Genomic DNA, 22,938 nt, shown 5'->3' on the forward strand with positions numbered 1-22,938 from the left:
TGAGAAAATGCTTGCTCAGTACCCTGGGGATGTAAAGTGACAAGCAAATATTACTTCACATCAAAAAGGAGCTTTTCTTAATTGATATTAAGGAGAAGCTGGGAAAGGCAGACACCAGAAATGTGGCACATTGATATCTAGCCATAAACGTTACTTGGCAGTCACACAGAAATACACTCACGGGTAGAGGAACTGCCTGCAAATTTCTCTGCTTTATAACTCCTGTCACAAGTGGGTGTGGAGGTAGGGAGGATGGTTGCTGCTCTGTGCTTACACAGATACAGTGTCCTGGATCCCTTACAGGGAGCAGGAAGAGGCACCCACGAGAGCACCTTGACAGCCTTTTTAACAGTTTAACCTAGGATGGCGTGCCCCTCTGCTCCTCATTATGATGAAGACATCCTTGTTAAACTAAAAACTACATGGTGGCTCACGTTTTAAAGTTGCTACTTCTCTAAATTTAATATCAGGGTGTATGCAAAAGGCCACTACTAAAGACACCTTTCCTTGCTTCATACACTGGCACTGCTGAAGCGGGCAGTCTCCGGATTTCATACTCTTGACCTTTGTCAGGACACCTGAGTAACGCCCTGCTCCCAGGGCTTGTGCAGACATCCAGGTTTTCATGACTTATTGCAGAGCGAGCTCCCCATGACATTAATGGGACGCTTGTTCCTGACTTCTGTGATAGCTGAGTCAACTGCTCAGAAGCTGAAACCCGGAGAGCCCTGAGCCCTCCCTGGCTCTGCTCCACCGGAGCACTTCTGTGTGTTTAACTTTCGAGCGTCTGAACAGTCCCTTTCAAGTTGGTCCCCCCACAGCATGTCCTGACTAAGCAGGGTCAAGATCCCCGGTCTCCCACTGCTGGCCCTCTGCACCTGAAAACACCATCTCCTCCATCCCCTCTGCTGACATGAATGCTACAAGCACTTAAGCCTTCGTAATTACTAAATGCATCTTGCATTACTCAAGGATGGATGAGTAAAGATGATCATTTTTGATGCAAAACAGATCTGCATACACACACTGGTTATGCCTTTGCTGAGCCAAAAGCTGAACCAAGCCTGGTACAGACCTACCTTTAACAGAGGCTGAGTAAGTGGAAATGATGCAAAGGAACAGCACGGTAAGAAGAATCATGCTGGACTCCCCCGAGCTCCTGACTGCAGCATGAAGCGTGAGAGCCTCCAAGAAGTGAGCTGCCGAGAGAGGAAGGACGCTTGCAGAGAGAGCCACCAGGTCGGCCACACTGTTTATCTAGATGTAGTAAAGGTCAGATTCCAAATTCCACACTCAGGTACTAAGTTCATCAAAGGACTTCCAGTTAATTATTAAGAACTAAGGTAACTGGTGGCTTCTGCCCCATTTTATCTATCGCTTCAGCTTTCATTTTTGAATACTGAGCCCACACAGCCACATTTCTGAGCAGAGGAGCCCACCTCCAGTCCTGGCAGAACCAGGGGCTCCCGCCACCCCTCCTCTGTCTGCACAAAAGGGCGTTGGGGTCTGTTGCTGCCAGGGGCCAGACCCTGACTGCTGTCTCCACTGTCTTGTATCATCTCTGTGAGCAACCCCAGAGGCAGATGCTTTTTAAGGGTCTTCCTGGAAGCAGAAGCAGATGGGATTTATCAGTTCCATACCAAAAGGTGATGCTACTTTGTTAGGGAGGTTCAGATGCAACGTCAGCTCCTGCTGTATTGTGTCGTACCACATAAATTCCCTTTCTTTCAGCAGCCCCAACCCCCAGCTTACATCATTGCAGTGGCAGAGGTTACAGACTGAAAAGATGAGATAGACTTGCCATCCTGTCCCACCTCGGTGAAGAGTACCTGCTTGGCTATGACTGGGAGCAGGGCAAACCAAGGCCTCCTTTTCACCCCTATTTTCCCCTTTTCTCACGCTCCTTTCACCAGCTCCCCTGATAAGCCCCCAGCTGACTAACCCACGCGCTTCCTCGCTTTCTCTGAGGGTAAATCCCAGGCCACCTCGCACTAAGCCTCATGGCCACCAGGCTTGCCAAAGGACCCCTTGTCCCTCGCGTAACGACAGGGCAGTAGGTCACCCCTTCATGTTCCTCGGCACCCCCGGGTGTCACAGCCTGCGAGAGGGCACCCTCTGCCCCGGCATATGAAGCTTCCCTGGGTCTGTGGGGAGGGAGGATCTGGTCCTGCTTGCAGAGGAGGCACACCCACGAGCCATCACCACGCGCTTCTGCTCGACTTCCAGAGGTTGCTTTAACAAGACTACAAACTACAAACACCCCGACTGAACCCCTCCTGCCCTGGGCTGCATTTAGCTGGTCCCAGTGAGCCATTTCTGCCATTTCTGCCACCAGCTCCTCTGTATTCGTAAGGGGTTGTAAGGTGAGAATGGCCTTTGCCTTGGGTGGTATAAATGCCTTCTTCATTGACTTGCAGTAGAAGAGAAGACAACCGTCATGGATGTCAAACGTCGCCCAGCAGAGAGAAACAACAGGTCCATGCCAATGCTCCTCGCTCATGTTCATCTCCCTGCACCTTGCGTAAGTCCCCCCGGAGCTCTTCGTGTGTCGTGCATGTGTGTGTGCACACATGGGAGGGAGGAGGTTAGTAGGAAACCCTGGGGACTGCTAGTGGTGCTCCCCAGGTTGTGGTTGTTTACGCTGCTTCCCCAGCGCAGGCTCTGACGTGCTCCTGAACTCAAGGGACTGAGGCAGAGGACTCCAGCTGACCCTTTTGCTGCTTTTGGTAAACAAGGAGCTTGCCATGCTTTCGGCGCTTTTTTGAAAAAGCTAAGGACACTATCTGTGTGCAAAACCAACTCTGCCTAGAGAGAGACCAGATGTATGGATCCTGCTGTGGAAATGTAACGTTCACACTTCACTCATGGGGAGGAGCTGATGGTGAAATCTGGAGCAGAGCAGTTGTCCTCTACTTGTGCTCTTCGGACACAGGAAATGTATTTCTTCCTTGAAATGAAGTTCTTAAAAAAGAGGGCCTCTCTTTAGACACTGGAATATCAGAGGCCAGATCCCCTGCTGAGGTAAATCAGCGTATCTCTTTGGACACCACTGTAGCAGTGTGAATTGCAGAACTAAAGATGTAACCATCATGTAGAGAAATAGTGTACCTACATTTCCATGCGCATATACGTACACATTTCTATATACATACCCATAATGCATACTTGGTATATTCTTTGAACATCATAAAAACGGGAGGCCTGAGCCCAACCTCAGTTATGGCCAGAGTAAATCAGCAGTGACTTCCTTCAAGTCAGATTACACAGAAGCGTTGCGCCCACCAAAGTCCATTGCACACTGAGGTTGCAGGATCAGCCCCTAAGGCACGCTTCATGCCATGCTGGCGTATGTACCAGGGTCAAAGTATTACTGTTGCTGCACATTTTCTGGAGTCCAAACTATAACGCTCGTATCTTTATACGACCTAATAAAACTAATGAGATTTCCTCACATCTCCTGAGGCAAACGAAATGTTTTTGTCTTCTCTTCACAAGTGACAGTGTGAAGATCTCAGTTTCCAACTCAAACTTCCAGCTATGTGCACCCAAGTACCCAAGTCCATCTTTGCCCTTCAGCTGGTGCCTGCGTACCCCAGCTCGTGCCGTTTCAGTGAATAAGACCCCCACCCCTGTTTCTGCTGCAGGGGAAGGGACATGCCCACCCAAGCCACTGGCTAATCACAGAACCATAGAGTCATTAAGGTTGGAAAAGACCTCTAAGATCATCAAGTCCAACTGTCAACCCAACACCACCATGCCTGCTAAACCATGTCCTGAAGTGCCGTATCTACATGTTTTTTGAACACCTTCAGGGATGGTGACCCCACCACTTCCCTGGGCAGCCTGTTCCAATGCCTGACCACTCTTTGAGTAAAGAAATTTCTCCTAATATCCAGTCTAAACCTCCCTGATGCAACTTGAGGCCTTTAAAAGGCAAGTCATGCGTGTCACTCGCATCCTAAGCCTCGCCTCAAGAGCGCTGCAGTCAGACCTGGCCTGCAGGGAGCTGTGTCTGTGTCTGCACCTGAGCCTCCACTGAGTATCTTCCTCCTCTCTCCATACTCTGCCTCTTGACCCACAGTGCTGTTTGTACAAAATTTTTCGATACGCAGTTTTAAACCTTGGGGTGTTTAGTTTGGCCTGTTGCTGGGGGGAACTCACCATATTGAAAAGTCACGTTATGGCTCCACCAAAATAATGAAAATCAGTTGGACAGCTCTTTCTCAATATTTGCAGCTGCTCAGGTCTTCATTTTGCATTGTCACCGCTTGGCAGACTTCAGAAAACGTTGCATTACCCTGTATCGGTGTTTGGGGACATAGGGGTCTGGATTAGCAATACTGCCCCTTTGGGAAGTGTAATATGAGAAAAACAGATTTATAAACCACAGCACGTAAGCAGTTTCTTCATTCCAAGAAAAAGCACTTTTGAATATCATGGGAATTTGTTAGACGCCTTTTCTTTTTTTAAAAAAAAAAAGGCAAGAAAGCAAATGGGCTTCTATCAGTAAGTGATCTGCAGCCTGTTAACGACCAGAAGCAAACGACGGATTCTTCACAGGGAGAGTGGCACATTTGGACTTGTGTGGTGCTGGCGTGTGAAGCTAGATATTAATAGTAACACGAGTGAGGTTTTAAATAGATGCTAGCGAAAGCAAATGCAAATCTAGCTATTTTTAAAGTAATGCAGGGACTAGGAATCACAAATGAAAGAAAATATTACAGCAAATATTAAATACCAACAGCAGTTAAAGGTCAGTGTCTTACTATAGCTACACCATACAGTTTTGTGACTTTAACATAGCCGTAGTAAACCTGAAACCAGCAGTAAAACTGAAAGAGTGTGTATATCTGGAACCAATGAAACTTGAGACAAACATTGAGGCAGATGGAAAGGGTGTTATAGTAGCACGCACTTGTATGTTTGCTAACTTTGTGTGCCTCATTAACCAGAGGCGAACAGATACCTACGTATTTAGGCTGCCCCAAATACATTTTTCTCATATAATATAACCTCGGTCTCCATAACTGACTCCTGTGGCAGGGCAGCATTCTTTCATGAAGTTATCTGCAGGCGAAAGAACATCGCCCTTCGCCGAGTACGGACACTAGAGTTTAGAATGCTACTTGTCGGTGGCCTTTAAAAATACAAAGGGTGAAGGCGCGTACCCCTTTTTAGGGGGCGGAGGGAACATGGCACTGCTGAGGGACCTTTGAAGGTAGAAATCCGCCCTGAGAAATGTTCACCACTTAAAAATACTTCGCTGGCCCCTGCGTGAGCTCGGAGGCGTCACCAGAACCACCAGACAAAAACACGATTTTCTCGCTTCTGGCTCCTCTTCACCCCTTGGAGGGGCCGCAGCCCTCAGGGAGGTGTCACGCCGCTTCCCCCGCGGCTGGGTCCGCAGCAGGGCCATCAGCCTGCCCCGGCCGGGTTCACGGCAAAGCGGCTCCCCCGTGCGCCCGCCTCCCAGGGGGGCCCTCAAGGCCCTGCAGCCTGGCCAGGGCACCGCGCCGCCCGCCCTCCCTCCCTCCCTCGCAGGCTCGGCTGCCATAGCGGCGGCCCCGGCGCCCGTCCCTTCGTACCGCCGTGTCGCGCGGCTTCCGCCCTCCGCGCCGGGGCGGGACCCGCTAGCGCCACGTGACCGCCGCCCGCTGCTTGCCGGGATTTGAAGTCGTGGCGGCGGGGTGTGCGGTGGGTGTCGTTCCGCGCGCGGGGCGCCTCGCGGGTACGTTGCGCTGCCCCCCCCCCCCCCCGCCGCGTCCGTTACCCCTTGAGGGGCGGGGGAGGGGAAGCTGGGGGTCGGGCTCGGGTTTCCTCACAGGGAGGGAGGGGAAAATGTCCGCCCCCGTAACGCCCGGCTGTCGCTGCGGCTGCCGTTGCCGCCGCCGCCTGTGGGGTCCCGGCCCGCCCCTCTGGGTTAGCGGGCGATGCGGAGCGCGAGCGAAAATGGCGCGCGTGCTCGTGTATGTGTGACGCCTGTGTAGGTCGCTGCGTGTATTTGTAGCTGTGCGTGCGCCCGCGTGTATGTGTCTGTATGTACGCGCAAAGAGGTCTGCGGAGAACCCGGGGCACGCTGTGGTGGCTGCGGGGTCCTCGTGTTGTGACGCCCCCCGGCAGGGAGAGCGGGGTGCGCCGGCCGGAGCGCTTGGGGCCTTCTGGCGTTTCGTGTGTTCCCGGCTGCCGCGGGAGCCCGGGGCCTGGCTGCTGCGGCGCGGCGGCTCCGCGGGTGCAGCCGCTCCCGCGCAGTGACCGCCTGTGGCGAGGGGCGCGGCTGTGAGCACGGGGTCGCTGCCAGCGTGGGAGAGTGGCGCTTGCCCCTGAGGAGGAGAGGGCAGGACGTTTTGCCGAGTAATGGTTTAGTCTGCTCATCCCCTGCCTTGCTGTGCTTTGCCCACTGGCGGTGGCCAGCGGCAGTGGTTGGCCAGTGTCTTGGGTTCTCAGAAGAAAAAAAATTAATTTTGAAGGTGTACAGCTTGTTTGCACTTTTTTTTTCAACGAAATGTATCTTTCTAAAATCGTACTTCCCTAACATGCTGCCATAGGTAGATCACCAGATACCTCCTTAATTTTTGCGGTTTGTGTGTTTGAGATTAGTTTGCATACATGGAATAGTGCTGCTAATGTTTTTTCTTTTACGTTTAGCCCAGTATGATTCCTTACTTATATGCAATTATGTTTTCACAAAGTTTTTGACTGGAAGCTGTTGAATAGCTGCAGATATAGCAGGCAGAGTTTTAGACACGATCTGAATACAGGTTATAATCTCTCTGGTGTTTCTATGTTACTGTTTGCAGAGATACTAACCTAGCTTTAAACAAATGAAGGCTGTCTCTTATCTATTATTTTTTCTTTATTCAGGTTCACAGTAGGTGTAGAGTGATATTTGTTCTAATTGGACTTCTGCTTAATAACGCTGATACTGTTGTTTTGTTTCTTACAGAACTGGTGAGCGAAAAGCGGGCTTTTGATGAAATATTTATCACATGCTATAGAACGAGTTGGTAAACCCAACCAAAAGCTAATGTCTTCAGAAACACCTAGAGAAGGTCCAGAGGTGCCAACGGAAGATGCTATGTCCCCTCAAGCTCCTGACGTGGAAGGAAAGGTGAAGTTGGGTGACAATCCAGTAGAGAGACAGGAGGCAGGCTCAGACAAGGAAGAATGCCTCGAGCCCATGTCCAAGAGGCAAAGGAAGAAACTATTGAAGCAGAAACAGTGGGAAGAACAGAAAGATCTACGGAGGTAGGGTTTGCAAAATGGCTTTCCTAGGATCATGTGTCGTAGTTAGTGCTAGTAATAACAGTGTGTCAGCAGAATTTGCACGTAAATCGCTTCAGCGAATCAAGGCAGTTGAACCAGTTTTCTCCCATGCCAGGTTTAAAGCAGTAGTCACAGGCTACTGCGCCTACATATGAAGAAGCTATAAAAGTAAGCATCCTCTCTTCAGGCTAGAAGTTTAACTTAAGGAGGGTATCAGGAGGGATTCAAACCTGCAAGTGTTTGGCTTGTCAGAAGGAAAAAATAACATACGGCCTTGTTCCTTTTGGCATGGGCTTGCGCCCTCTTTCCCTGGTGGTGTCGAGACTTGGTGAATCTTACAAAGGCAGTGAAGAAAAGGAATTTCTTTTGGCAAAAGAAATGCTGTGCTAGAAGTTCTGTTGACTTATCTGTTAAAATAGTTTTGGAAGGTGGTAAGCTTCTGTATTGTACTGTTGTTGAGAGAAAGCATATCTGCAAATGGGCTGGTTTGGTTTATCCTTGTCCTGCTGAATGCGAACTGTTCCTTCCCTAGACAGTGGCTGTTAAAGTTGCAGTCCCTGAAATTTGATCTCCCAACTCCCTGCTCCCGTCGGGGGGAACAGGGGGGAGAAACAATTGCTTCAGAAACCTGTTTGAAAAACTGTTCAATGGAACAGGAGGTAAATTGCCTTCCACATTCTGATTCTGATACTGCAATTTTGGCAATCTTTTTGGTGGTTTCTGTTATCAGTCAGACCTGACTCAAAACACCCTTAAATCCGTGAGACTGCCACTGTTGACTTTGTTGAATTTGTGGAGGTACATCCAGAACTTCACAGAGACGAGGTATGTGTTTTGTCCTGGTATCAGCCTAGCATAAATGCAAGCAACAGGATAAGTTTAAACTTCCAGTCATGGGACAATCGCCTCGATCATAGAAGTATGCATTTATGTGCATAACATGTACCTCAGCAGATTTGACAGCTCTTTTTGAAGATTTGTTTGTTTATTTAGGCAGAAACGAAAAGAAAAGCGCCAGAAGAGGAAACTGGAACGTCAGTCAAAAGTGGACTCCAATAGCGAAGGGAACAACAGAAAGTGTATGCGAAGGGAAGTTGTTCCTAGTACGCTTCGCCTCATTGTGGACTGCAGCTTTGATGACTTGATGATGCTAAAGGTAAAAGAATCTTACCCATCACAAATAAAAGTTGAAGGGTTTCCCGGTGGCATCATTGATGCAAGGTCAGAGCACAAAAGCTGGAGGGCAGCTTTCAGAGAACAGTTAGCATGTTTAAGATTATGATGACTCCCAGACCTGCTCACATCAGTTGCTGAATTTTTTAGGGTTTGGAATGTACCTTTATATAAGCTTGCCAAAGATTTTGTTTGCCTTCATGGAGAAGTGGTAAGTCAGTTTGATTCCCAAGACAGGAATATAGCAACAGTTTGTGTCTCGTGTTCACCATGACGTTAGATGCAGTCTGCCTCAGAATGGTTTTGCCAGAGGGGCTGCAAATGCCACATCCAGTTACTTTCTCTTTCAAAGTGGACCTGAGGCTCCCAGCTGCGTTGGTCACTGTCTGTGGAAATAAGGATTTTGAGCATTATGAACTTTTTCTCTCAGTCACATGAGAGGCAGTAGGGACAGGAGGACACTGTTCAGCCCGTCTCTAAAATTTTAGAATGGATGAAAGAACAGGTGAGATGATTGCAGGATAGGTAAATATGAGAAAGATCAGTGTGATCAGGGTTGTGGCCTTTACCAATGGGGTTCATTAGACGCTTTCTCTAATGTCTGTAAAAACTTGCACTGCAGTGTTGTAGTGATGAAGTCTAGTTTACTTGAAATCCTTTGGAGATATCAAAACGTTCTCAAAGCACTACATGAATCAAAGCAATATAATGGTGTTTCATTTTAAAATGGGAATTGGTTATATTTACAAAACACTGCTTTTGGGGCACTGAGAATAAAGCTGTGTAATGTACCTTACAAAAACCATAACTGGCTAGAAGTTAAGTCTGCCGCATTTCAAGTAGTACTAGTTAACTGTTGTCCAAATTGTCAGGTCAAAATGCTGGAGCCAACCACTAAATTATTTGCATTGTTCTGGGGTTCTTCAGGTTAAATATGCATATTTCATTTTCTTAAACATAAACTGTATATTCTCAGGGTTTTCTGGTGGGTGAAAGACTGAGTATTATCACAATGATAAATCTGCTTGATTCCTCAGATTAATTTTGAGTATGTTATTACGGATCATTAAATCTCTGTGATTTTTGTTTATGAGTTTTGTTTGTTTCCTGAACAATGCAAATCAAGTACATGCATAGAGGTGTCTAAATACACTTTGTGAAAGATGTGTGTGTTTCCTTGTCAGCATAATACCTTCACAGTGGATGTTTTTCTCTCAGGGTCTGATGTCCACTCTCTGTCAGCAGTCCCTTTTGCCAGTTAAAAGCTTCCTTTTTCTCTCTTTAGCTTCTGACTGGCTCATGGTAAAGCATTTTGTGGTGGTCTGTCTGAAGGACTATGTAACAACAAATTGTGTTGTATACAGGATGTTAAGAAGCTTCACAAGCAAATTCAGAGATGTTATGCAGAAAACCGTAAAGCCTTTCATCCTGTGCAGGTATGTTTAAGCAAACTGAGCACTGACTGTACTGCCATGTACAAAGCATATGAGAAAGGCGGCTGTGACCAAAGTGGTGAGAACTGTAGGAGAAAAAAATTAAGCTGCCTCTTTTTAGTAAGAAAATTACTTCTATTGTAATAGATTAATTTTTAACCCACGTGTTATAAAAATCGCCATATATGTGAAAAAGTATGTTCATGCAGATGAAGAGTGCCAGATACTGGCGTGCCACTAAAATACTGTTGATACTCAGTTTTATCTGTGACAGATTAAAAAAAAAAAGTGACTATAAGTGCATATTTGTCTTTTAAATGTGTCACTAACTGTAAGAATATGGTCTTAGTACCACTTTCAGCTAAAAAGTAATTAAGACTTTTAGCTAATAGTTAAGGGTAGAAAAAGTCTTGTACAGAGAGGAAACACATTGGCGTATTAACACTTCAGTATTTTGTACCTCTTGTTTGTTCTTTTCAAAGTTTTACTTGACCAGCCATGGGGGACAGTTGAAGAGCAACATGAATGAAAATGATAAAGGATGGGTGAACTGGAAGGTGAATAATTCACTATTTCTGTTAAAAAAAAAAAAAAAAAAAAAAAAAAATGAAGTCTTGATTATAGTTGCTAACTAGATTGTTAGTTGTGAAGGACCCATGCTTTTTCCATGTGGATTTTTCTAAGACACCGGAGCAGTAGCATATTAGAAATAGTCTGGCTGTTTGTGCTTTAGTAGTAGTTTAACTTAAATAAGCCAAAGACTGCTTGTCTTGAATCTAGGTTTGATTTTTGCTTGAAAAACTCCACATGCATCCATTTTTGCCTGTTTTTATTGAACGGATTCAATTCTCTTATAGACTAAGCAAGATTACTTGATTTAGGCAGCTCTGGCAGTCATCTGTCTTGACAGTGCTCTTTTTTTCTTGGGGAAAAACAAGACTTTGAAGTCGTGATGTGATTCTCTTGTGTGCACCTTCACTTCCATTATGTTGCCTCTCAATACAGAAGCGTTCTTTAGAGAAGTAGCTTGTCTGATGGTCAAACTCACATTGGTTTTCCTTGTGACTTGCTGTTAAACCAGTATTCCAACAACTTCAAATGAAGAGCACTTTCTGTAAACAGTTCTGCTTTCAGCATGTCTTGTGCGATAGCTGCTTTGCAAAAGCATAGCATAAACCTCTCTTATCAAACAAGTAATGTTAACTAAGCATTTACTTCTGGTTTTGCTTTTTTTAAAAAAGGTGGACTTGAAAATTATTTGGATCCCTAGGAGAAACATGGTAACATTTGAAGGGAATCACAAAAACTTAAAGATTTATAAAGTTCTTTTCAGGTTTCGTAAAATTTCCTGAGGATTTTTACAAGTCAGTGCTGTAGGGACTGTGGATTGTTTGTGCAGAAGTCAAATCTGCACTGTGGCATGTACTTAAACATGACTGAGGGATGTGGAATAACTGCGTACTATTGGATGTATTTTTGCTGATTCCGTCTTGGAACTGTAAAAGCTTGCCCAGCAATTCATCAGCTGAATGTAACTTCTTTTAACTACCTTTTCTTGAGGACATCCAAATTAGAACAGAGCACTATAGTGAGCTAATGAAGAAAGAAGACTTAGTATATCTTACCTCAGATTCCCCGGAGATTCTCAGCGAGCTTGATGAGAAGAAAGCCTATGTGATTGGAGGACTGGTGGATCACAATCACCACAAGGTAAGCTGCGGGTCCGTTTCTTTACAGGGTTTTTTTGTTTGTTTTTTAGCACCTTACTTGACATGACTGCTGTTACATATATAACCTAAAAAAAAATAAATAACAAGAAAACTTCTTCAAAAAAGACTTACTTAAAAAAAATTTCAAAGAAATGGGGAAAAAAAAACCCTCATGGTGGTAGCGGTGGCTTGTGTTCCAGAGTGCAGATATGCTGAACTTTTTAGGATTTTTATCGTTTCATTTTAAATATAGGAACAGAATGAATAACACTGCTCAGCTTACTGAGGGTTGTATTTTCAGACAGAAGGGTTTGGTTTCTGTGCATGCACTTGTGTGCGCGTGCTCGTATGTGCACGTGCCCAAATATAGATGAAGAACAGCGATTGAGTCTTGGATGTCCTTTTTAATAAGTTTGCTTGTCAGAACTTGGCTAAGTAACACACATACCTCAGGGATCTGGTTCTATACCTGTATGTGGGATCGTGCTGCGTGGACCTGCAATGTCATAGAGAATTCAGCTGGGAAATCAAAGCACTGTTACTGCTTTTCTTCAAAGATACTCCTATGTAATTTCTAGTGACATGTTTAATATTTCAATGTGATGCTGAAAAGAGGGATGGATCCTTCAGCCTTACCAAATGATACTTCAGCAGTCGTTAGTCCACAGTTAAAGACTAGGAGGGAGCTAAAGCAGATCCTTTACGTAGTCATTATGATATAAAGTGTTTACACAGTTTTAAAGGCTTTTTTTGCTTGTCTTGGGCACAGGAGTTGCCAGGTTGAAAAAAGGAAACAAAATTTATTTACCCTTTACTCTTCCTCTCAAAAAATACCCAGTTACTGCAATCAGGGTAACTTTGTACTTAAGCATAAACTCGCCTTTAAAACAGGCTATAGCTGACATGTAGAGCTGCAGCTGCATGAACAAGTTTTATTTATGATCCTTTTGACCATACATCACAGCATGACAGATATTCAAAGCAGTAAGTTTTCCAAAGGTAGCCACTGAAGCAGGTACTGTCTAACTGGCAGAAGTTTCTTTTTGTAAATATCTTCTAAAGCAGGATCATGGCAGCATTGGCAAAACTCTTGCCAGAAAATGGTAGTTGTGGTAATCTATGGGCTGATATGAAACGATTAACAGTCCAGTTGTTTTGGTGTCTCTTCCCCAGGGAATTACTTACAAAAAAGCTGTAGAGCAGGGAATTGGTCATGCACAGCTCCCGCTTGGCAATTTTGTGAAGATGAACAGTCGGAAAGTGCTAGCTGTTAATCACGGTAAGTTTTAAACCACAAAATAATGACGTTATTATAGAATATACCTGTGATGTTTGGAATTTGAACCTTTGAAATGTGCACTGTAGTGCAGATACCTAATTCTTAGTTTATTATGCTGGTATTTGTTGAATCTACTCGCCTTTGGGATACAGTAATTGCTCTGACCTTTAAATATTTTATATATGATTAAATGTAAAGGATGGTGTCTTAGCCGCTTAGAAGTGCACCTCCTCATCTGTTGACTTGTCCCATGAGTAATTGTGGCATTCTTACAATCCTGGTCTTGTTTCCAGGCTCAGTGTATAAGTGAGTAAAATGTTGGAAACTATCCCATGTGTTTTATCCCAGGGGAGGATAAATGTGTGTGATGTTTTCACCTCTTTGGATGGCTTTGTTGAGCCGTAACTGCTGAGGTACCTGTAGACTTGCCTCATTTGATATCTGCAGTACTCAGTGCGCTGAGTTTTTGTAACTGTATTTTTACCCGCTTTCCTGGTTCTGATTGACGTATACAATTGCTTAACCAAGCCTTGAATCCCACTCCTTTTAAACTTTCAGTTCTATTATTAGATTATCTTTGTGTCATTAAACAAAAATACATGCATTGAGGAGCCTACTCAGACCTTTATGGAAATTTTTGACATGGTGTCCACGTCTTTATTTTTCCCCACTGCAGGTTCTTTTATTTTATCTTACCTCATTTTATTCCAAATTTATTTTATTATGTAACACATTGCTCGATTATAACTTTATTTTCTTAAAATGCCATTGAGTGATGAGGTGTGTATTTGCATGATAATAAAGATTATTTAAACATGGAGGAGAATATAGTATATCACTGGAATTAAAAATGATCAAATCCCATGTATTTCTAATATTTTACATGTTTCTAAAACTTGATCTTTAAACGTTGCTTTATATAGACAAGAATAGGACTTGGTGTGTTATTCTTCAAAAGGTATGATAGCTGTAGCTTTCTGCTGGAGTTTTTCTGCAGTAATCTTATACTGACCTCTAGCGTCAGCATTTCTGGAGGCAGTCTTCTACATGTTTGAGCACTGGGTATAAATTGGGTCACTTGCATTGAGGCTTTCATTTATCTGCCTAATGGTCATGTGTGTGTTTCTTGTGCCAGACTTTTAGGCACTGATTCCACTGCAGTTTAGTTGCTGAGGTTTCATTTTGCATGAGCTTGTCTTCCATTGCCCTTCTAAACATTTTCAAATTGCAGCTGGAAGGCTCTTAACACACTGACCCTTTTTAAGCCAAAGTTTATACTATAGCAGTATTTTGCTTAAGATTTTTGGGCAGGAAAATAAATACAACTCGACCACCACCAGAAGTAGAGGTACCTTTAACAGTTGTAATAAAGGCGCTGGTGTGTACTCTAACCATAATAGCTTACAACCTAAATCCAAAAAGACAACTTTCACAGGAGATGAACTTGGCGTGGGTAAGGTAGACAGAATCAAGCTGACTCTCAAATCTCATGTATTTTGTGTAGGTGAGAAGGATATTTGCAGTGAACTTCTGTATTTTCCTGTAAATACATCGACCTCACTGCTTTGTGTAACCCTTTCTGTTTTGATTTGGTTATTCTGGGCTCTGGGTTCCCACCCTTGGTACAGAAGCTGAAGCTTGCAAAGTACAGTACAGGGCTTGCCAGATGAGACTGTGGGACCGGCCTGGTCCCTGTGGAACTGCTTTTGATAGTTGTGAATTTGGAAAGGCCTGGAGAAGAAGAAACTCTTTCTGAACTGCCTTGTCAGTCTTTGAGGGGCTTTAATTAGGTGGGCCCTCTGGTGGTGGGAGATTAGAATGTCGTTAACAGTGGAATTCGCTTGTTGGTTTTTACTTACCTATAATCCTTCTCTCTTGGGATTGGGTCTCCATATATTTGCTCAGGCAGTTCAGTGCCTGCATTGCCGTGTTAAAATGACATGAGGAACACACGTATGGGTGGAGTATTTGATGCTAGAAAACTGACAAGGTGTAAGATGAGAATTTTTTTTTTTTTTAACTTGATCTGGAATTTTAAAACTTGGAAGATTTGAGATCTGTGTAAAACACTATTGCAAAACACAACTGTTAAGTGTAGCTGAGAGAGTTTGTTTCCTTCTGTTCATGTTTGTATTCCAAGGCTAAGAGTTTGTAATGTATATTGCAGGGATGATGTTGCTCCATTCCAGTCTACAATGATTTCTACTGACTGTTCCCACTGCCTTTTTCTGTCCTTACATAGTATTTTTGTTGCTGTTGAAGCCCATCATAGAAGCCTGTGTTCTCCTGTGGAAGCCACTCTTTATCTGTCAGTTCTGACTTTAGTATGCAGATAAAGGAAGTTCCAAAACAAAGAAGAAACAAACATGCTGCTTATACTCTTCTTGTCTCTTAAGCCAGCGGTTTTACCACAGATGCTTTCTACAGTAACTTCCAGTGCTATTGATATAGTCATTTGAGAGCTCATACCTTCACAGTACATTTCAGGTGAATAACCTGCCTAGTGCAATGGCCAACTCTTCAGTATCAGTGTCACAGAGAGCAGCTGGCTGTCCAGTAAACCTGCATCTAGGAAACCTCTTGACACTTTTCTGTAACTTGACTCTTGGCGAGTATTAGATCCGTGCTCCTTCTCCCTTTCTGAACGCCTCCCTAACCCTCTGTAAGGTTTTTTTTTCCCTCCACAGCTCCTTTGATCCTTTCTCATATGCTGTCGCTTGGCATCGAGAACGCTTCTGCTGAGTGCATTCTTTGAAGTCAGCATTCTCCAGCAGTGTTAGCACTATTCCTGTAGCCCCAAGTTTGGGGAGCCACCCCTCTGTCCCAGATTTGTCATCTTGAGTCTGGCTTACTCGCCAGCCATAGGGCCTCCTCCTGCCTTCCCTGCTGCTGCTGAGCCACAGTCTGTGTTGAGAGGGTTTTTGGAAAGCCTGGGATTTTTCTAAATAAAAATTTACCAATTAATTTTGTATATAACGCCATTTGGAGCTATTGTCACCCAGGGAAGGTTTCGGGACCTGAAACAGGAGAAGTAGGGTGACTGTATGGTTAGCATAAATAGAAACAGCAAGAAAGGGTGACAGAATTGGAGACTAATAAGGACTTTTGCTGTAAGTTCAGATGGGAATGAAAGAGAAGCCTAAGTATAGCAGGTTTTAGGAAGACTGGGCTGTCCATGTGTTGGGAAAGGGACAAAGTCGTCGTTAAAGTGCATCCACGGTGGTATTCCTGTCAAACATGGGAAAGCATTGGTGCCTGCATAGAAGGCACGGGTGAGACCTGAAGTACCTGGGGGGACATTGCTCTCTGTCCCTGAGAGGAATTAACTCAAACTGGAGCCGCTGCAGTAAAGCACTGCTGTAGTAACTTGCCTTACAGCTGGAGACTCAAAGCGTGCTTGGGTTTAGACTGCAGAAGTAGCAGAATTGCCTTGTCTTCTGCCTGTACTTCATCAGCTTTACTCTGAAGATGCTACAACCGAAAGTGTGTAAACCTCTGTAAAGGTGGATTTGGGTGTGTGTTCCTATCAGCAGTGCGCTTATCTCCCTGTAAGAGAGCTGATGGTCTTTCTTGATGTTGCAGTGTTTGAGATCATCCTTGCATACCTGGAGAAGAGAGACTGGAAGGAGGCCTTTTTCAGTGTCTTGCCACAGAGGAAAGGCGCTGTTGCTTTGGGAGAAGCCAACAATTCATCCAAACGTGCCCTGTCTGGAAAAGAAGATACAGACAATGACTCGGACAGCAGCTAGGCTTCAGAATGACACAGTGGGAAAGATGAGACACGTGGTTTGTGGGATAAAACTGGGATGTGAAGTAGCTGTGCTCCGAAGACCACCTGCTGCCCTTGTGATACTGAATTGTCTCAATGCTCGGTAGTTTCATAGTTGGCCCAGAGCTGTTTCTGGACATAAAGGGTAAAGACAAATACAGGTTTTTTTATCCTGAAGCTTCCATATAAATAGCTTTTTTATAAAAAATAAATGAATGGCAAATGCAGAATTTATTTTGTTTCCCAAGGAAGCTATTTGATTTTTTTAATATTATATTTTATACATACCAAATTGGGTGTATTACCCAAGAGCATTAGTAGTTACTATTTTAATGTGTGCATTCTTCTCCATTTCTGCTCTGAGTTTTCTTAGAAGCTGTGAATGACGGGCATTCCTGTGACCTCAAAACCTGTACTGCTAATGTCTATTGCAAAGTGTGCATGAGCACTCAAACAAAAATTCTAGTTTTCCTGAGCACCTCAACAGACAATCACAAGCAACTATATTGCCTTTATCAGCTGAGCCACACTGATTTGTACACCCTGTTTAGTTAGCTGGGGTCAGTAGATGAAATACGAGTTTGAGGTTAAGCCAATGCTTTATACTTCAGCTTGAGTGGGATGGATGTCTGCACAAGTGAAAATCATGTGCCTTGACTGGCACGCGGTGCAGGTTGAGTTGACACCATCACTTTTAATTACTTCTTGATCCTCTTAGCAAAATTTATCACACAGCCTCAGACCAATACCAGGAGACAGGAACTCTTTCTTACAAGTCGCTTACTCAGTTTCAGTGTACCTGTTTAATCACGTAATCCTGTATGTGTTGTCTTGTCTGTCAAATATTTTTCCTTTTGGAAAACAAAAAAGAAGTAATTATCTCAGACTTGGCTGGATGTTCTGATTCAGCTTCTTTCTAACTGACATAAGTGCTTTTATAGAGTACTGAAATGGACACCTTGGAAGTGTGGCTTCACCCTGTGAGCCTTTCTTCCACAGGGACTAGCCAGGGAGTTGCAGCTTCTGAACAAGTGCAGCTTTCACGCACGTCAGCTGAAGAGCGTAAGAACATACCCTCATAACTGTTCGTGTTGGCTGAGCTGGAATCAGAGGGCTGATCCAGATATGACTTGGCTTGTACCCGTTTTTATTCCTCCCTCTGTTGTTACTGCTTTCAAGTGGAGACTAGAAGTGGGATCCCTGCAGGTCCCTATGGTCTGTAAGGGACTGGCAACCAATTGGTTATGACTTCATACGCTCAGTGCACTTTGCTCTGTACTTTTTAAATAACCACAGAAAAGCTTCTTCTGTTGAAGGTATGGATGGTGGTTTGTTGCTCAAGTAATGTGGGTTTTTATGTTAGGCTTTACAAAAATGTGATATTTCTGTTCCAGAAATTTTATCAGCTTTTTCATAAAAGCATTGCTGGTTGTATTTCTGTAACAAAAATGGCAGCATAAATATACCTACCATCTATTACACTGGTTCTCTGATATAAATGTGTAAAGCAGTGAGATTACAAGGAGTTATATCTTTACAGCTGAGGTTCCGCATGTTACTGCCCATAGTACCTATTAAACCTGATCTAAGACTCTTCAGTCTCTCTGAGGTTTTTTTAAGACCATTTCATACGCTTGCCACCTTTACTCAGGCTTGAGAGTGCAAGAGCAGGTTGCACAGACAAACTGGGGACTTTGGAGATGTTCTGCAAGGGTCCAAAAGCATCCTACGGAATTGTTCTTTGGTTTAAAACACAACCTATCTTACATCTTTACCAGTGAAATCAGATAAACACACATGCCCATGCGCGTGTTTTTAAACCAAGCTGTTGCAAATCTGAAGCTTACCTGTCTATGGAGAAACAGAAGCAAAAGATGCTCCGTTGTGCCGCTCTTGGAAGGCTCCTAGTGCTAACTCCACAGTGTCACCGCAGCCTGGTGACTAGCTGCTGCCTGTTCATACGCGTTGCTTGTCTCAGTCGCGTGGTCCTCCTGTCCTCACTGGTGCCTTAGCCAGTAGGCCATGACTGCTGTTTACCTCATCTTTGCTCATGCTAACCTAATCAGGTCATATTGGGCTGAAACACATGCCTGTTGTCATGAACTGTCTCTGCAGGATGCTGTCCTCGGGATGTGCTAATTGGTGTGATGGAGCAGTCAGCGAGAGTAGACTGGCGTTTTGATGGGCGCAGCCTTCTGACTACTGATGCTGTCCTCAGCCTTTCAATATCCTACAGTTCTGCAGCCATCTAGAAAAGGCTGTTCTTGGCCGACCTGGACTCGCAGCATTGAGATTTCTAACCCTTCTTTAAATGCTTTCAATGCTTGGCTGTTGGTGGAATCACCAGTGCAGGACACGATCATACTAGAGTAGTAGTGATTCGCTTTCAGGCAGCCGGCTGCAGCTATGCAGGAGTCCTCAGAGAGAAGCGACAGTTCAAGAAGCCCTGAAGGGGCCATTCTTGCAGTGAGTTCAATGTAAAGTTATCAATTAAAACAGTTTAATTGGTTGGAGGACTTGAAAATCATCCCAGCAGCAGATCAAGTGCAAGAAATAAACCTGTTTGTGAGAGAGTCTGAGAGGGCAGCTTGTAAAAGCAAGAAGGCTTGTGCTGTTTGTGACACCTCCGGTCCCTGCCGTGATGCCGCGACTCCTCATGACAGACCAGGAAGGTAGTCCTCCTGTCTCTCCAATGTCTTTCTGCAGTGTGGAAGTGGAGGCTGATAGGATGGCGCTTTGCTGACACCCCAGGGAAAAGCATCCCAAGAGGTGTTGGTCTTGTGCTGTATTTCACTCTGATCCCGCAGTGCATACTCTGATGTGTTTCACGCGTTGTGTCCTTTCTTTTTAACCCCTGAGTGTCCCTGGCTGCCTCTCTGAAGAAGGGCACAGACCTCCCAAGTAGCACCTCCTACCCCTGCAGTGAAGGGGAACTGTTTGCAAACTGTCAGGTGACCAGAAATCTGTATCGTGGGATTTGTGAGGAACCATGGGAGTCTGAGGGTGGCTTTCAAGTTTGTTTAATTGTAGTGCGGCATTCGGCTTTTAAGTATTTTTAATCTCTCCTTATCTTGTTGCAGGGTATACCTGTTACATATTTTGTTCTGTCATTTAATACATAGCTGGGGGGGGATGGATTGGGGAAGACAGTTCAACCTTGATTAAATTGTGCAGTCCAAGTGTCTGACGTGATTCTTTTTCGTTGGAGGATGCTGTTAGTGTGTTTCTCCTTTGTCAGGTAGAACTAAAGTGGTTCTTTACTTACCTACCATGAATAAGTTACAGAGTTGATAATACTCACTGTTATTCTAATGCTTTTTACTCTTTTTCTTAACTGCCTACTGAAATTGTTTTAAATGGCTGCATGGCTACCTGAGCTCACCTTTGTTTTTTTTGAAAGCTCTGAAAAGTTGCCTATATTTAGTTATCGTGATAATGCGTATAACACTTATTTCTGTGTTCACTGCACAATGCAAAGATTTTACATATTTATTGAGTGGGCCAGATCTGCAGTGACAGAATAACCTCTCTGAAGTGGGATAGAAATAAATGCTTGTGCAGGAATATTGGTTTGCTACTTGAGCACTTCATGAAGCATTTGGAAATACTTGACAGGGGTGCATGACCATTCAAACGAGTGTCATATCCGAGCGTTTTCAGTAACAGCAGACAGATCTGAAAGACTGCAGGCTCCCAGCTGTTAGGGGTAGAGATATGTGGTAGTTCAGAAGATGGGGCATCTAATTTTATTACAGGACAAAGAAATGCAGCTGCCTTGCCAGAATAGTATTATAAGTTTCTCCGTCTCTGCTGTACCCTGACATGATTGTAAGAATCTGCTTCAGCTTCTCCTTCTAGAGAATTGTCCTGGGTTTGGCCAGGACAGGGTTAATTTTCACCGGACTCCAGGAAGGGGCACAGCCGGGGGGTGGGGGCTGACCCCACCTGGCCATACAGAGCCCGGTATTCCATACCATGTGACGTCACGCTGGGTTCGGGGGGGGGGGGGGGGCGGCGCGGCAGGAACTCTCTCGTGGCTTGGCAGCATGCGGCGCCGGTGCGGTCCGAGAGAGCGGGTCTGTTTTTCCTTATCTGTATCGTTGTTGTTCCTGTTTCCCTCTGTTTGCTGTTCTGTTAAACTGCCCTTATCCCGACCCACCGGTTTCTGCCTCTTTCTTTCCATTCTCCTCCGCACGCTGGCGGGGGGAGGGGCGGCCGCGTGGCGCTTTTGTTGCCGGCGGCAGCGGAAACCAAGACATTAAATTGGCGCCCGAGCGTGGGGCAGGGATAACGGCAGGGCTGAGCAGCAGGTGTTAAAACTGCTTTCTTAGATTTTGTTAAATTTTGTTATAGGCATTTTTCTGTGTTAGTTAAATAGTCGCCCAGGAATTCTGGAGGTAATCATGGACTGGCCAGAAGGCAAAGATTTTGGAGCATCGCCAGAGGAGGAGGTGACACGTGCTGAAGAGGCCCCACTGTATAGCCAGCTGCCAGAAGATAAGAAACAGTATGCCCTGTTCACGGATGGGTCCTGTCGCATTGTGGGGAAGCAGCGGAGGTGGAAGGCTGCTGTATGGAGCCCTACATGACAAGTCGCGGAAACTGCCGAGGGAGAAGGTGAGTCCAGCCAGTTTGCCGAGGTGAAAGCCATCCAGCTGGCTTTAGACATTGCCAGTCGAGAGAAGTGGCCAGTGCTCTATCTTTACACCGACTCTTGGATGGTGGCCAATGCCTTGTGGGGGTGGCTGCAGCAATGGAAGAAGAACAACTGGCAGCGCAGAGGCAAACCTATCTGGGCTGCCCCATTGTGGCAAGATATTGCTGCTCGGCTAGAGCAGTTGGCTGTAAAAGTCCATCACGTGGACGCCCACATCCCTAAGAGTCGGACCACTGAAGAACATCAAAACAACCACCAGGTAGATCAGGCTGCTAAGATTGAAGTGGCTCAGGTGGATCTGGACTGGCAACATAAGGGTGAACTCTTTATAGCTCGGTGGGCCCATGACACCTCGGGCCACCAAGGAAGAGACGCGACATACCGATGGGCTCGTGACCGAGGGGTGGACTTGACCATGGATACCATCGCACAGGTTATCCAAGAATGTGAGACATGCGCTGCAATCAAGCAAGCCAAGCAGGTAAAGCCTCAGTGGTATGGAGGACGATGGCTAAAATATAAATACGGGGAGGCTTGGCAGATTGACTACATCACACTGCCACAAACCCGCCAAGGCAAGTGCTATGTGCTCACAATGGTGGAGGCCACCACCGGATGGCTGGAAACCTACCCTGTGCCCCATGCCACCGCACGGAATACCATCCTGGGCCTGGAAAAACAAGTCCTGTGGCGACATGGCACTCCCGAAAGAATCGAGTCGGACAACAGGACTCATTTTCGCAACAGCCTCATAGACACCTGGGCCAAAGAACACGGTATTGAGTGGGTGTATCACATCCCCTACCATGCACCAGCATCTGGAAAGATCGAACATTACAATGGGCTGCTAAAAACCACTTTGAGGGCAATGGGGGGGTGGGACTTTCAAAAATTGGGATACCCATTTAGCAAAGGCCACCTGGTTGGTTAACACCAGAGGGTCCACCAACCGGGCTGGTCCTGCCCAGTCAAAACCTCAGCGCCCTGTAGAAGGGGATAAAGTCCCTGTAGTGCACGTGCGGAACATGTTAGGGAAGACGGTTTGGGTCAGTCCTGCCTCGGGCAAAGGCAAGCCCGTCCGCGGCATTGCTTTTGCTCAAGGACCTGGGTGTACCTGGTGGGTAATGCGGAAGGATGGGGAAGTCCGATGTGTACCTCATGGGGATTTAATTTTGGGCGAGAATAGTCCATAAATAAATTGTATAAAGTTAATTGTTAAATAACCGTGTCACTGTCTGTTATCACTGTTACAATTGTTATATTTTGTACCAGTAGTAGCATAGTAAGAATCATCCAGATTAAAGAAGGATGGACTTTTTCAATGAAAACCTAGCAGAGCACAGCGATGATGGAACTGGACCTGGTTTTCAACAACTGGCATCCAGCAACTTCATCAAGATCAACATTTCCTGCAGACTGTGGGCACGGGCCGCACCAGATACATCAGCCATGAGCTCTGGATGCAGCAAGTGACCGCCCACCACCACACATCACCTCTGCTGCCACGGAAGACCATTACGACAGATGGAGCCTGAAGTCATGGATTAAATGAACTCAACGGACACTTTAGAGTGATGATCCATAGACTAAGGGAATGATATCTGGAGACAGGAGAAGTGGTGGTGATCAACTGGACCATGGGGGACCTGGGCATG

At 45.3% G+C, this 22,938-nt stretch overlaps 2 protein-coding genes across 7 annotated transcripts in view; one reads left to right on the top strand and one right to left on the bottom strand.

Moving 5' to 3' along the window:
• MTTP (microsomal triglyceride transfer protein) overlaps positions 1–1,245 on the bottom strand; it is a 28,152-nt gene extending 26,907 nt beyond the window's left edge. For 2 of the 3 annotated variants that reach the window (XM_075421460.1, XM_075421459.1), the window contains exon 1: positions 1,080–1,218. In XM_075421460.1, coding sequence (XP_075277575.1) covers positions 1,080–1,140 — 61 coding nt within the window. In that variant the 5' untranslated portion in view covers positions 1,141–1,218. Of the gene's footprint in view, positions 1–1,079 lie in introns of all 3 variants that reach the window. The other variant, XM_075421461.1, reaches the window with a different exon arrangement.
• A 4,417-nt stretch (positions 1,246–5,662) lies between these two features.
• Positions 5,663–21,105, top strand: TRMT10A (tRNA methyltransferase 10A). 4 transcript variants are annotated; one of them, XM_075421464.1, is made up of 8 exons: positions 5,663–5,694; positions 6,944–7,245; positions 8,257–8,419; positions 9,801–9,872; positions 10,352–10,426; positions 11,430–11,579; positions 12,752–12,857; positions 16,440–18,220. In XM_075421464.1, exons 2-8 carry the CDS (start codon positions 6,971–6,973, stop codon positions 16,604–16,606), a joined length of 1,008 nt encoding a protein of 335 aa, XP_075277579.1. In that variant the 5' UTR covers positions 5,663–5,694; positions 6,944–6,970; the 3' UTR covers positions 16,607–18,220. The 4 variants fall into 4 exon arrangements, with proteins under 4 accessions (XP_075277579.1, XP_075277580.1, XP_075277577.1 ...); XM_075421465.1 differs by lacking the exon at positions 16,440–18,220 and adding an exon at positions 20,980–21,105 and having other exon boundaries at positions 5,664–5,728; XM_075421462.1 differs by having other exon boundaries at positions 5,664–5,728.
• The last annotated feature ends 1,833 nt before the right edge of the window (positions 21,106–22,938 follow it).

This window comes from Opisthocomus hoazin, chromosome 5 (genome assembly GCF_030867145.1).
Source record: "Opisthocomus hoazin isolate bOpiHoa1 chromosome 5, bOpiHoa1.hap1, whole genome shotgun sequence".
Classification (NCBI taxonomy): domain Eukaryota; kingdom Metazoa; phylum Chordata; class Aves; order Opisthocomiformes; family Opisthocomidae; genus Opisthocomus; species Opisthocomus hoazin.

Excerpts from the sequence above, each read along its gene's own strand:
- TRMT10A (XM_075421464.1), top strand. The coding sequence starts at position 6,971 with ATGAAATATTTATCACATGCTATAGAACGAGTTGGTAAACCCAACCAA. Across the intron at positions 8,420-9,800 it reads ATGACTTGATGATGCTAAAG|GATGTTAAGAAGCTTCACAA; the intron begins GTAAAAGAATCT and ends TGTTGTATACAG. Across the intron at positions 10,427-11,429 it reads AAGGATGGGTGAACTGGAAG|GACATCCAAATTAGAACAGA; the intron begins GTGAATAATTCA and ends CCTTTTCTTGAG.